Source organism: Phascolarctos cinereus, unplaced genomic scaffold (assembly GCF_003287225.1).
Source record: "Phascolarctos cinereus isolate Bilbo 61053 unplaced genomic scaffold, phaCin_HiC Scaffold_2;HRSCAF=192, whole genome shotgun sequence".
NCBI classification, from domain to species: domain Eukaryota; kingdom Metazoa; phylum Chordata; class Mammalia; order Diprotodontia; family Phascolarctidae; genus Phascolarctos; species Phascolarctos cinereus.
In genome coordinates this window covers 305190220-305204089 of record NW_027555625.1, presented here as the reverse complement: position 1 = coordinate 305204089, position 13870 = coordinate 305190220, and the positions used below count along the sequence as shown (strand labels likewise).

Below are 13870 nucleotides of genomic sequence, written 5' to 3'. Positions count from 1 at the left end.
GACTGAGAGATAAGAATCTGATCTGAATGAAGATGCAACACTGAGCACTGAAATAGCCTCTTATTAGTTCCTTGGGAGTGGGAACTGTATCTAATTTGTCTTTGTATTTCCCCCAATGCCCAGTACACAGTAGGAACCTAATAGGTTAATGCTGAATGAATAAAATAATATTTGTGAAACAGGAGTAGTGAAGGCCAATTTCACTAGCAAACATTTTATAAATAAAACAAGAACTTAACTCTCCCCACAAAAAAAAATAAATAAATAAAAATACAGGATGGGGCAGAAGGGCAAAATTCTCCAAACATTTCAATACCATCAAAAAACTGAATATTTGGGGGATGCTATGAAATATATGGCATTGTGGCAGGTACTACATAAATGCTACCTATTATTATCATTTGATTTGCAAAAGACTCCATCATGAGAAGAATTCAACGTTAAGACACAAAAAGGACATTACAATTTAAAATGCAAGAGCCAGAAGGGACCCTCAGAATACAGAATGGGAGGGAGAGAGGATTTACTGAGCACCCTGCTTTGTGCCAGGCATTGTGCTTAAAAATTTACAAATATTATTTCATTTGTTCATCACAACAACCCTTAGAAGTAAATTCCATTATTATTATTCCAATTTTACAGTTGAGGAAACTAAGGCAAACAGAGATTAAGTGGATTGCTGAGGATCACACAGCTAGTAAGTATCTAAGGCTGGCTTTTAACCCTGGTTTTTCTGACTCAAGGCCTAACATTCCATCCACTACATTACCTAGCTGCCTCCAAAGAACTTTTGTAATCATTTATTTTGACCAACCTCTTCATTTCATATATGAAAAAACCATTCTCTATCCACTATGTCTATGCTGAAAAGACAATGGATGAGAGAACAGGAATTTGATAGCCCTGGGCTCTGATTACTCGGACAGGTCAACTGCATAACTCAAAATACATATATGGAAACAGTGGCTTCTGCAGTTCCTGAAGAATCCATCACAAACTCATATAATCAAAAATTTTAACTAACTAGAATGATTTAGGATACTCCATTTTTAGAAAATAAATTAACACCAACCAATGCTATGACTTTTAAATTGTAGTTTTAAAGGGAACCTCCCTGTATCTACACATAGATGTTATAATCTCCTACTTCTGTATCTATAGATAACTTCAGACACTAAATGATACTCAGTGACCAAAGAATTATGTTCACTTTACCTCATTCACTCATGAATTATACTTACTAAAGCAGTAAGTATAATATACTCAAAAATGTACATTATATAAGATACTTAAAAGTATTTCTATAATATACTTTATCATATCATTATTATAATATGATATGTTTATTATAATTATATTATCTTATTTATTATAATAACATAATTATATTGCATATAATATATATTATATTAGGATATAATAAAGTATACTTAATATATGTAAAATATAATAAAGTAAATATACTAAGTAAAACAGATACTTTTTTTAAATAACTACAACAATAAAGACCTAAAACAAAAAAAGTTTTCAGGCTGAAAAGAGGCCAACAGCCCATCAAAATGAAGTGTTTTTATACTTGTGAGTCTGTTACTCAAAAATATACTTGAAAATCAATTTTTTCTTTAAATTATTATGTAATTTACCATAATAAAATTACCTTGAGAAAAATTGTTAGGCACAACAGAACTCTTGTCTAGATCTTCACTATCTTGCTTATGTTCTCCAGAATCAAAGGAGGACTTTTCTGATATTTCATAATCTGACAGCACTTGACTAGCTGGTAGCATAAGTGGTTTATCAACAAGACTCGGGTATACTGAGGCATCCTCTGAAGCCCTTAAGTATTAAAAACAAAATGATTAGTGACTAAAAAATACCAATTTTTTAATCAGATAATTTCAAATGTAAATCAACATTCACTGGAAGCAGATAAATCACATTTTACAACATGGTTCTTAATGTTTCAGTTCACTATGATTAATCACAGTAGTAGCAACTTATATTTGTTTTGTCTCCTTATGGGGTCAGCACACTGCTGCTTCTCCAGCATCTACAGCCTTACAATAATGTGGTGAGATAGGTACATCACATATAACTATTCCCATTTTTGACACTAGAGAATGGACTGAGAGAGGTAAAGAGACATGCCCACATCAGACGACCATCACAATCTCCCCTGGGGAGAAGTTCCTTAAGTCTTTACCTCTCCCCATTATCTTCTTGAAACTACTCTTCACAGTGACAGTCACTACCTATGCGATCAGAATAAAGTTGTGTTGCATTCCTTAGCATAACATAAATGTTATATCCAAAAAAGTACGTTGAATACTGAGGCTTGTTTTTTGTTTTCAGAGGTATACAGTAAAGGTAAGGAACACTTTAATTAGCTAAATTAGCAGGAGTTCTTAACCTTATATATGCCATAGACTTTTGGGGAGTCTGGTGAAGCTTGTTAACCCCCTCTCAGAATAATATTTTTAAATGCATAAAATATATAGGATTTCAAAGGAAATAATTTATATCAAAATACAGTTATCAAAAAAACCTTTTAAACAAGTTCATGGATCTCAGGTTAAGAACCCTTGAGCTAATAAAGACCTAAATACAGCTTAGAGAAAGGGCTGAATACAGGCTAACTCTAGGCTAGAAAAGACCAAACTATTCTCAATCATACAATCCAATGTATTAGAAAAAGGGAATGTACTGCGAACACCAGGGGAATTATTATAATAACAACCCACATTTTTATAGTGCTTTAAAGCACTGTTCACACAAGCACCCTGTAAGGAGACAGTGCAGGTATTATTTTCCTCAATTTTCCAGATTAAGAAGCAAAATAAGTAATCCCATAACTAGTGGGTGACACAATCAGGACTTGAATCAAGATCTCCTGACTTAAAGTTCAACACTCTTTTCCTAAAATCATTCAGAAATAGAAAAAGAAAATCTTGCAATTTCAATTGGCCACTGCACTGAAAGTTGATAAATAACGAATGTGAAATCCAAATAATTACTCATCATAGAGAAAAAACAGGGGCCTACAAAATGGGAACCAGATAGACAAGTTGTGTGGCTTTTGTTCTTGATATGTTAGTTTAAGTTTCTACTTTATTTTTCACTTGATTTACCAAATGAAAGTTAACTCTGAGCATGGAAAAGCATGTCAGGAAACCAGGCACATACCACCTAATGCCATGAACTTCTACAAAAATATTCCTTCAAGCAAAATAAATTAACAGATCTACATATCTTGATTCCAGATTTATGTACATATGATAAGCAACATGTATCTGATAGTCAGGAAGTTGTCTGGACCTCAGAGGAGTGAAAGCCACTGGGGCCCAAGAGCTTGTTGTGTGATCATCTCCTCTCATCCAACCTGCATCTCCACAACTAGTTGAACAATATCAGGATGGGTTTTTAACAACATAACGGTGGAGTTTTGTGGATAAATATGTTAGAGAGGTACAATGTAACACTCTATCTTGGAAGTGACCTCTATGTTTTTCCCTTATTCCTATTCTCCCCATCCCATCCTATCTCCCACTAGACTAAGCCCCATGAGGACAAGGACCATGTCATATCTCCTTCAAAACAGCACAGCATTCTGCACACAGATACTTAAACATTTGCTGCATTTGAATGTACTACTGCTGCTATTAAGAAATGACATTGCCTGGGACAAGGTAATAAGGCATATATACCAATTCATTGAAAAGCTGACAGTTAAAATGAAGCTTCTGTTTTTGAATGATTTTCTTTAATAAATGCTATAAGCTTACCTTTTGATTAATTCATTATGTTTACTGACTTCTGCATCAGATGATTTTCCTGTGAAGAAAAAATCCATTAGGTGGAAGAAAAATGTTTCATATAAAAACATCTGTTCTACAATCATTCCCCGTGTGGATAATTTTAAGTAAGCTAAACAACTTATTTAAAAATCTTCTTTCTTTAAGATCTCAAGTCTTTAATGTATATATCTAAGAGTTACCAAAAATACAACAGAAAACAAAAACCCTTGCAGATGGGCCAGCTTTATTACCAATTCTTAATTATTCCCTGCAGGGGTGGATGGCATTGGTAAATCCACAAAAAAATGCATTTCTAGAGTTGGTTTTAAAGCTTATCTTGTCCAGGCTGCAGGACAGTAGCAGGAGATTCTAAAATGAAAATGGTGGAAGATTTGCTGTTTTCTTTTTGTATATTTTTATTTGCCATTTTTGAGGTAGTGAGATCTAAAAGAGACCAATATTTTATTTTGGCATAACTCAGAACTATTCAAACTGAGTTCTTTAAAACCTTAAAAAGAGATCTAGAGGTATAACTGGTAAGCAGGACTGTGACTAAACAGCACCCACACAAAGGTAATTAATGAAACTCAGAAAAGGAAGTGTTCCATACTTTTCTGAGTGGAAATAAAACCTGAAGAGTTGAACATGCTCTGATGTCAGGTTTTCTTTACTGCTATGAGTACCCACCAGCAGCATATGAAGTTAGCTGAGAGGGACCACCCACTGTGTAAGCTGTCCATCATAGTCAACCAAAGAGGATTTAGTGAGAACCTACGAGAGTCTAAAGAGTTGAAAGGTATCTCAGGTCATCTAGTCTAAGCTCTATCCAAAGTTAGAATCCTCTTTATGACAATCTACCTAGCCTCCACCAAGAGAAAATTCACTACTTCCCTAGGCAGTACACTCTACTGCTAGACACCGAAAATTGTTAAGAACAATTAAAGCAGTTTCCACTGACTACAGGCAACAAACAGCTTACATTATCTACCAAGTAAAGTTTCAGAGCATGCCATTCCACAAGTAAATTAATCTGCTGTCAGGAGACCCCTATGCTATGGTGTATCCTTTTCACTTTCCTCACGGAAAAACTATCAAGTCTGACTTGGATTGTATGATTTCCAAAATAGTAATGTGGCCTATTCCCACATCTTTCCTCCCGACCCAATTAAGAGCCAAGAGAGAGAGAATTTTGCATCAGGTTCAAAGTTATATTTCATCAAAGTTTTATTGAAAGATGATGGTGCTAAGAAAACAACCTACGAATTAATTCTTTTTAAGTGGCTACTGGCCAAAGAAAAACATAAAACTTGCCACTTGCAAGAAAACACCAAAGCGCCTACCTCTATGCTGTTTAGCAGACATATATAACAGGACTGGCCCAAGTATATATAATATGGTGGGATTTTGAAAAGGAGAAGGTGGTGTTAGGTTGTCCCCTGTTCAAGAAAGCAAAGAAACCATGTCACAATGAATTTGGTAATTTGGTACTATACTGGTTTATTCCCACTGCTTCTAGTAAAAAGCCTTTGAAGGAACTTCAATAATTTAGCAGTAATTATATTCCAATTCTCTACTATAACAGTGATCTTTAAAACAAAGTGACAAAGCGTTATTCAAGGAAAAGATCATTTCAACTGATGAACAGAACTGTTTTGGTTGAAGTTGCCTGCACACAGGTGATAGGCTACCATCTGCTGGGCTGTTATAACATGTTAGGATATGAGCTATTAAAAGCATTTCTGTAACCACTCAGTCTCTATTTAAACTGCTACAGAACCAAGGCAAGTCATACTAGCCCAAAAAGTTTAAAAATATATATATAACCAAGTCTTTCTTAAATATCTGATTCTCTGGCTTCACTCACAAGTACACCAGAACACTTCTAAATGGTATCTTTCCTTACCCTCTGAACCATCCTGCATCCTGCTGCCATTTAAGAAAGTAAAACACCACTTTTATCAAATCAGTTTCATGAATTTAAAAAAACCACGAAAACTTTGAATTCTATAGGACAAAATCCAAATTCCCTAGCTGGAATTCAAGGTCCTCCATAACCTGTGATACATATTCAGTCTTACTCCAACCTTCTTCTCAATCTGAACCTAACATACTCCAGCAGCCAAAATGATTTCCTCAACATTACAAACATATCATATACATCCCTCCTGACTGAAATTTCTCCTCTGCATATCAGAATTTTTTTATCTTTCAGAGCCTACCTCAAATCCTATCTTCATCCATGGAGCCTTTAGCTCCATGAGAGAAATTCCTCTAGGTTTTTATAGGATTTCCCATCTGAATGATCCTATAATCTACCATTAATTTGGCAAGTTACCTTGTATTGTCAACAGTTTGAGTATTTACTACATGCAAAGCATTGAGAAGAAATAAAAATTATGGTCTGCCTATCAAGAACGTTATATAAATTCTTATACATATTCCCCCCAAAAATCTAATTTAACTAAAACCTAAATGTCACCTGTAATTGCCATTATTTTTAAGCATATACTTGTCTTTTGTCCTTTCAAAGAGGACAGCCTATAACTGAATCACTATGGTAGTTGGGAAGATAAACCATGCATACAAGAAAAAAATATATAAGGTAGCATTTTAAGTATCATGAGTAGTGCAGACAATGTCATAGCTATTCAGAGGAAGGGAAAGATCACTGTATCAAGGCCTGTGAACAACAAAAGACAAGGAAGACTTTATGGAAGAGGTAGGATGTGAGCTAGGACAAGCAGAATTTAAGAGGAGAGGGCGAAGAGAATCTTTCAGGCAAGGAAAAATCATTAATTACAATCTAGAATAAGGAAAATGCAAGATAGACCCAAAAGAAGGCATCAACTGATCTGCCTGGAATAGTGGATTCATGTAATACTAATAAAAGTACTTGATACCTACGTAGCATTTTATAGTTTACAAAATGCTTTTACCTACCTGTTCTCAATTCTCAGTCAGGCTATTAAAGCCTGAATTTAATATCGTATTTTAAGGTTCGCAAATATTATTTCATTTTTTTCCACACAACAACCCTGGAAAGAAGATGCTCTTATTACCACTGTTTTACAATAGAGTACAGTTAAGTGACTTGCCCAGGGCCCTACTTAGACAGCATCTGAGGCAGAATTTGAACTCAGGTCTCCTTGACTCTAGGTCCAGTGTTCTATCCATTGTGCCACTCAGCTGCCATTTAAAAGGAAGCAGTGGAAGGTGAACCTGGAAAGATCCTGGAAAGAGATAGGTTATGACAAGATTGTGGAGGAGGGTCATGAATGCCAGAATAAAGAATCTAGACTATCCTGTAAACAGTGGGGAGCTGCTGAAGATTTCTGAGTAGTAATATTGTTAATTTGCAGCTTCATCCCCTGAATTAGACTGTAAAATCTTTGAGAAACAATTTCTAATACTTCTATGGTCCCCACACCCCCTAGAAAACTGTCTTGTTCACACTAAAGTAATTGTGATCCTCTCTCCCCAATCTTTTCTTTTTTGTTTTGTTTTGTTTTTTAGGCAATTGGGGCTAAGTGACTTGCCCAGGGTCACACACCTAGTTAGTGTCAAGTGTTTGGTCTGAGGCCGGATTTGAACTCAGGACCTCCTGACTTCAGGGCCAGTACTCTATCCACTGTGCCCCCTAGCTGCCCCTCTCCCCAATCTTTTCCAACAGACTTTGCCCCCACTATTATTCCCTGTCTTTTACTACTCTACAATATTTTCTCATCTACTGGTTCTCTGTGGCCTTCACATACCAGCAGGTCTCTCCTGTACTTAAAAATTCTCAATAGATCACACCATCTTCGCAAGGTATTGGCTTATTTCTCTCCTGCCTTCCTCAGCTAAGGGAGGGATTTCATGAAAAAGCCCCCTTCACTTGGTGGCACCCACTTCCCCTCATCTTACTCACTTCTAAACTCTGCAGTGTGGCTTCTGACCTCATCACTCAACTGAAACTGTTCTCTCCAAGGTTACCAAAGAGCTTGTAATTATAAGCTATAATGGGCTTTCTTAATTCTCATTCTTCTTGAGCTCTAAGTAACATCTGAACCGTGAACCACACCCTCCCTCCTAGATACCCTCTCTCTTCTCTGGGTTTTGGGGGCATAGTTCTCTTTCCTCCTCTCCCTCCTCTTTCCATTAATGCCCTATTCCTACTCTTCACAATTTACACACACACACAAACACACACCATCCCAAAAGTCTTAGTGCTGGGGGTAGCTAGGTGGCGCAGTGGATAGAGCACCGGCCCTGAAGTCGGGAGGACCTGAGTTCAAATCCAGCCTCAGACCAAACACTTGACACTTACTAGCTGTGTGACCCTGGGCAAGTCACTTAACCCCAGTTGCCAAAAAGAAAAAAAAACCTACAAATCCAAAAGTCTTAGTGCAGTTTTTAGCTATATATATTCAAATATAAGATACAGATATAGACACATCTGGAATTTCCTTAAGGGCAAGGGCTATTTTAGTGTTGTCTTTGTATCCCCAGAACCTATTATGGTGCATAGAACATAAACAGCACTTAATAAATGTTTGCTGAATGCCTTCTGAGAGACTATGATTTAATCAATAATCATTAATAAAATTAGCAGGTGCCAAGTATAAAAAGACATAAATGAAATAGACCGTGCCCTGCGGCAGCTAAGCACAGTGGATAGAGTTCTGGCCTTGGAGTCAGGAGGACCTGAGTTCAAATCTGGCCTCAGACACTTAACATATACTAGCTGTGTGACCCTGGGCAAGTCACTTAACCCCAATTGCCAAAAAGAAAAAAAAACCTACAAATCCAAAAGTCTTAGTGCAGTTTTAAGCTATATATATTCAAATATAAGATACAGATATAGACACATCTGGAATTTCCTTAAGGGCAAGGGCTATTTTAGTGTTGTCTTTGTATCCCCAGAACCTATTATGGTGCATAGAACATAAATGGCACTTAATAAATGTTTGCTGAATGCCTTCTGAGAGACTATGATTTAATCAATAATCATTAATAAAATTAGCAGGTGCCAAGTATAAAAAGACATAAATGAAATAGACCGTGCCCTGCGGCAGCTAAGCACAGTGGATAGAGTTCTGGCCTTGGAGTCAGGAGGACCTGAGTTCAAATCTGGCCTCAGACACTTAACATATACTAGCTGTGTGACCCTGGGCAAGTCACTTAATCCCACCTGCCTCACCCCCCAAAAAAATTAGACCCTGCCCTCAAGGAGACTTCATTCTATTGGGGAGACAAGATGTATGTGATAAGAGAGGAGAAGAGGTTAGGTTGATCAGGACTCTCCTGATCCAATAATTTTCTCAGCCCAGTTGATGAAATCAAAGAAGAGCAGATAACAGAAAGAAAAAAAAAAGGTATCATGGTCTTAAATGACATGTAAATATGGGTTTGTATTCTATCACCCTTTTAAAAAGTATGATGTTTTTTGATCAAAATGACAGCAAATAATCAGTGACTGGCCAAGGAACTGCTACACCATTGACGGCCCTTAAAAAAAACAATCAGGACAAACAACCTAGAAGTCTGAAGAGAGAAACTAATCCCTGGGGTAAGCAGAGAAGAGTGCCAGCTATGAAAGAACCTAGCCCTTGAGAAGGAATAATTTCTGCTTTGGGGGGAAGGGAGGGGGCAGATTTTCTCTTTCTTCTTCACCATTACTGGTCATGATGAATTGCAGCAGGGCTATCACCCAATAGGAGATAGTGTATCTGACAGTCAAAGATTAGGAAATATTTGAGATGTGACCTCTGTGAGTCTAGAAGAAAACCAGTCCTGGCCATCAGGAGTTTACCACTAGGAGATGAAGAGAAGAAAAGGAGTCTAGAAAGCCAAGATAAGAAATATGCCCAGCAGAGATACTGCATCCAAGGAGCACGGCATAAGGAAATCATGAGAAGAAAAAAGATGTCAGTATTGGAAGTATGAGATGCCTTGACCCAATGTTTTCCCTAAGTGTGTGTTTTTGTGCTAATCCCTGCTCTTCCTATTTATACCATGTGTGGGCTGGGAGAATGTGTGTACCTGGTTTCTGGATGGAATGTTTTGTTACTATTGTTCTCATGATGCTGTCTTAGTAAATGCATTTGCTTTCAGTTAATTATATCTCCCAGCTATTAAAGGTAAGTGCACTAGAAGGGGCTTGTACACTTTAGTTTTAAGAGTATGGAGCCACGCATATGGAGTATGTTGAACCTGAGGGTGGTTGTCTCTATCCAACTTGAGAGTGTGATTTGGGGTATAGCCCCAGAACAGGTTCTAATTACACAAAAAAAAGTATACACAAAATAAATACAAGATAATTTAAAGTTCAGGCAGTCGTCAATGAAAAGGATCAGAAAAAAACTACACAAAATAGGATTTGGGATCTTTACAGGTCCTTATAGGTGGGCATCTTGAGAAGATACAGGGTATGACTAGAATGAGTGGCCCTTTTTTCATCCCAGGTCCCCCTCACTGAGCTTGAGTCCACAGTAAGAGAAGAGGCAGAAGAAAGGACAGAATAGTAAGAAGAAAAACTTATAAAATCTATTCCAGAACTGAATCCTTTAATTATTACACTAAAAATTCCTCCATTAAATTCTTTCTCCAATGCCACATAATGACATAAACAGATGTTACCCTAGATATTCAAAGTCTATGCCAACAGATTCCAAACTACAACAGATCTCACAACAAACTGGACAGGCCTTGAAAATGGACCATACACCAATTATCTGAAAAAGTCTAGCTAAGCTGAAAGGATGAAAATCAAATTGGCCAAAGGATGGAGGCATCATAGTGCAACTGAGAGAACACTGGATCTGAAGTCGCAAGGGCATGGTTTTAATTTTAGCTCTGCTACTCACTACATGGGTGAACTTGGGCAAATCACTTACTTTCTTTGCCCTCAGATCTTCATCAATAAAAGAAGGAAACTGAACTAGATGGCTTCTGATGTCCCATCCAGCTCTAACCTTAACACTATAACCATGATTCTATGAATTTTTAGGCAACAGCAACTCTCAAAGACCATCTATGCTAAGCCTGAATTGGGTTGCAATCTATTATCTGTGGAGCATATAGTGATGAAATTGCTGATCCTTCAAATAAAAGAATGATGACTGATAGATGTTGTAAACCTCACTACTGAGCCAACAATAACTCTGGGATAAGAAAAGGAATGGGAAAATATTTCATCTACTTCCACCTTGCCACAAATGCATCCAAAAAGAAAAGCTGAAAAGTAAACTGTAATGCGTCACTTCCTGCTCTGTTCACAAGCTGCAACTATATTCTGAGTCAAACAAGATTCTAAAAAGCCTGGCAAAAAACAGGTCATAAGCATCTCTTGACCACAAAATGTCACAGCTAGAAAGTACTTTGAGGGTCATTAACTCCAAGCCTCTCATTTTATTAAGGAAGAAGACACTAGGCAAAGAGAGGAAATGATTTACCCAAGATCACAATTAGTAAACATCAGAGCCAGGCCTAGAGCCTCCATCTCTCAGCTCTTGGTCCAGTGGCCTTTCCACTGATCTAAAAAAACCAGGTCATTTCAACTTCAAACTCACTCTATATACATAGTTCATCATGGAAGTCCTCTTGAACCAGCTGTCTGAGGGGCTCTTACAGCAATGTGCAATGAACAGCTCACAGGTATGGCTGGCGGCACAGCCACTACAAAGAGAAAAGTAGCTCTATGATAGTTTCCAAACACCAGGACCCAATCTGCCATGAGGCAACAATTGCTGGCTGCCTTCCTAAATGAAAATGGTGCAAGATGGGCCCTGCTGTGAACCACATCAGGTCAGAACAGGGGAAGGGAAAGCCATTTTGTTCCACCTCCACTCTGTCTCCCAAGACACACACAACTCAGAAAGTCTGACTTAAGATATTTACACATTTTAGACAGTAAACAATGCAAATATTACCACTTACCATTAAGAAACATCTTTTCCAATTTCTCAAGTAACTGAATGCTTTGATTCAGCTGCTCCCGGAAGCCTTCAGCTACACAGTAATCAACATCACTGGCCTGCAGCAACTCCTCAAAAGCTTTAATAAGACTGGTCATATGTTGACGATAAATGACACAGATGCTGTGGCTGTCTTTAATCTGCTGCCGTTGGGAGGAGAGCTCTCTAGCTTGGGACTGAACTAATGAATCGTATCTGGTAAAAAAGGGGGAAAAAAATCTGGTATCATTTTCAAATTGAATTTTTTGACCTTAACACTAATTGAAAATATGATCAAGCACATTTTTCAAAAGCCTGAAGCTGTACAAGTATATATATACTATTTTTTAATGGCATCTATACGAGGTCACTTTTTTCTACTTCAAAATGGCTAACAAATGCTGGAACAAGGGACTTCATGCAGTATTTTTCATATATCCTTACAAAATATCCTATTAAAAGACAGATTATTAGAGACTAAAGGAAATGACTATCCCATGTACTTTTCAAAAGAGTGGTTCTGAGGAGGCTAATCCACAAATATTAGTACAAATGGTAAAAATTAGGAGAAAAAAAAAAAAAAAGCAGGGTCATAGCCCTGTACTTGCAAGCAAGGATATAAAAGCAAGATGCCTTACTCCTCCCCTCTCACCCCACCCCATCCCCCACTCCCATTTAGCACTAGCATTACAGGGAGCAGAGAAGGACGCATATGCTAAGCCCACTGGACAAAAGTATAAGAGATCATTATTTCCATTTTATAGATGAGGCAACTGAGGCCTTTCCACAGAGTTCACACGTTACCTCTCTTCTGCACGAGTCATATTTCTATTTGATATTATGGCCATTTGTGTCCATACCTTCTTCTCCCTACTTGAATGTAAATTCCTTGAAATCCAGGATTATATCACTGCTATATTCCCAGTACAAAGGTATACAGATGATGGCACAAGATTCCACTCAAAATAAAATTGAATATGAAAGATCTCAAATAGGAATCAATTTCATGTGTACTCAGCATAAGCAATGAGTTCTAATGCTTCCTTGTGCCATGTCATCTTTTGATTTAAGTGACACTGGAATGCATTTAAGATGGTAATATTTGAAACAATTCAACCAATGCACAAACCCTATCATAATGATGTGATGCTACTTCCTGAAAGCTATAATCCAAGCATTTGAGAAATCACAGAAAATTCAATTCTGCCCCTATCAAGTTAACAACGGGTTATCACCAATTAGTGACAAGCGAAGAAGAGAACGCTTTATAATCACTGCTATTTCTGATGTATCTGAGAGAACAAAACTATGCACACTTACACTCACAAAACATCTGTGAACAGAAATTCTTCACTTTCAACATGAGCCAGTTTTTCTAGAACAACCCTGAAGCATAGACACAGAAAATGCTTACACTACTTTCCCATCACTTCCGCTTACACAGAAATGCTAAGGCCAACAACCATGACTGGAAGTGAGCATCACAGGCGTGTAAAAGTGACATAATTCACTCGATGGGGAGTCCATAACTTTTACTCTCCAGTCACCAAAATGGGACTTGAAAAAGACAAAGTTCTAGGAAGATCTCCTCCACAAGGTTCTTAAGAGGTACTACTGATCATTAATCATTGTTTAAAAGAAAATTCCCATTTGGAGAACTTCAGATTCTGCCCAGTCAACTGACTATCTCAAAAACACCCATTCTTTACTTCCTGCTGCCTTAACCCATTACATTTCTACCTCTTAGAATCTTTAACTTTTTTTTTCAGAGCTCAGCTTATGCTCTACTTCTTACAGAAACCTTTCCTAAAACACATAGCTGTCAGTGCTCTTCCCCTATTACATTAACCGGTATTTACTCATCTGTGTGCATGTTGTACTGTATCCTAAATAGAATGCAAACACTTTGAAGATATAGACTATTCTTCATTTTTGTACTTGCACAGTGCCCTGAATATACTAGAGGGTTAATAAATATTTACTAAGGGGCAGCTAGGTGGCGCAGTGGATAGAGTACCGGCCCTGGATTCAGGAGGACCTGAATTCAAATCCGACCTCAGACACATAACACTTACTAGCTGTGTGACCCTGGGCAAGTCACTTAACCCCACTGCCTAAGCAAAAAATAAATAAATAAATATT

At 37.4% G+C, this 13870-nt stretch overlaps 1 protein-coding gene across 10 annotated transcripts in view; it reads right to left on the bottom strand.

Annotated features, from left to right (window-relative positions):
- The window catches only part of CDK5RAP2 (CDK5 regulatory subunit associated protein 2), a 151457-nt gene that overhangs the window by 27953 nt on the left and 109634 nt on the right, over positions 1-13870 (bottom strand). For all 10 annotated transcript variants that reach the window (XM_078150176.1, XM_078150175.1, XM_020990595.2 and 7 more), the window contains 3 exons: positions 11712-11944; positions 3783-3831; positions 1658-1836 (listed from right to left, as the gene is read on the bottom strand). In XM_078150176.1, coding sequence (XP_078006302.1) covers positions 1658-1836; positions 3783-3831; positions 11712-11944 — 461 coding nt within the window. The remainder of the gene's footprint in view (positions 1-1657; positions 1837-3782; positions 3832-11711; positions 11945-13870) is intronic.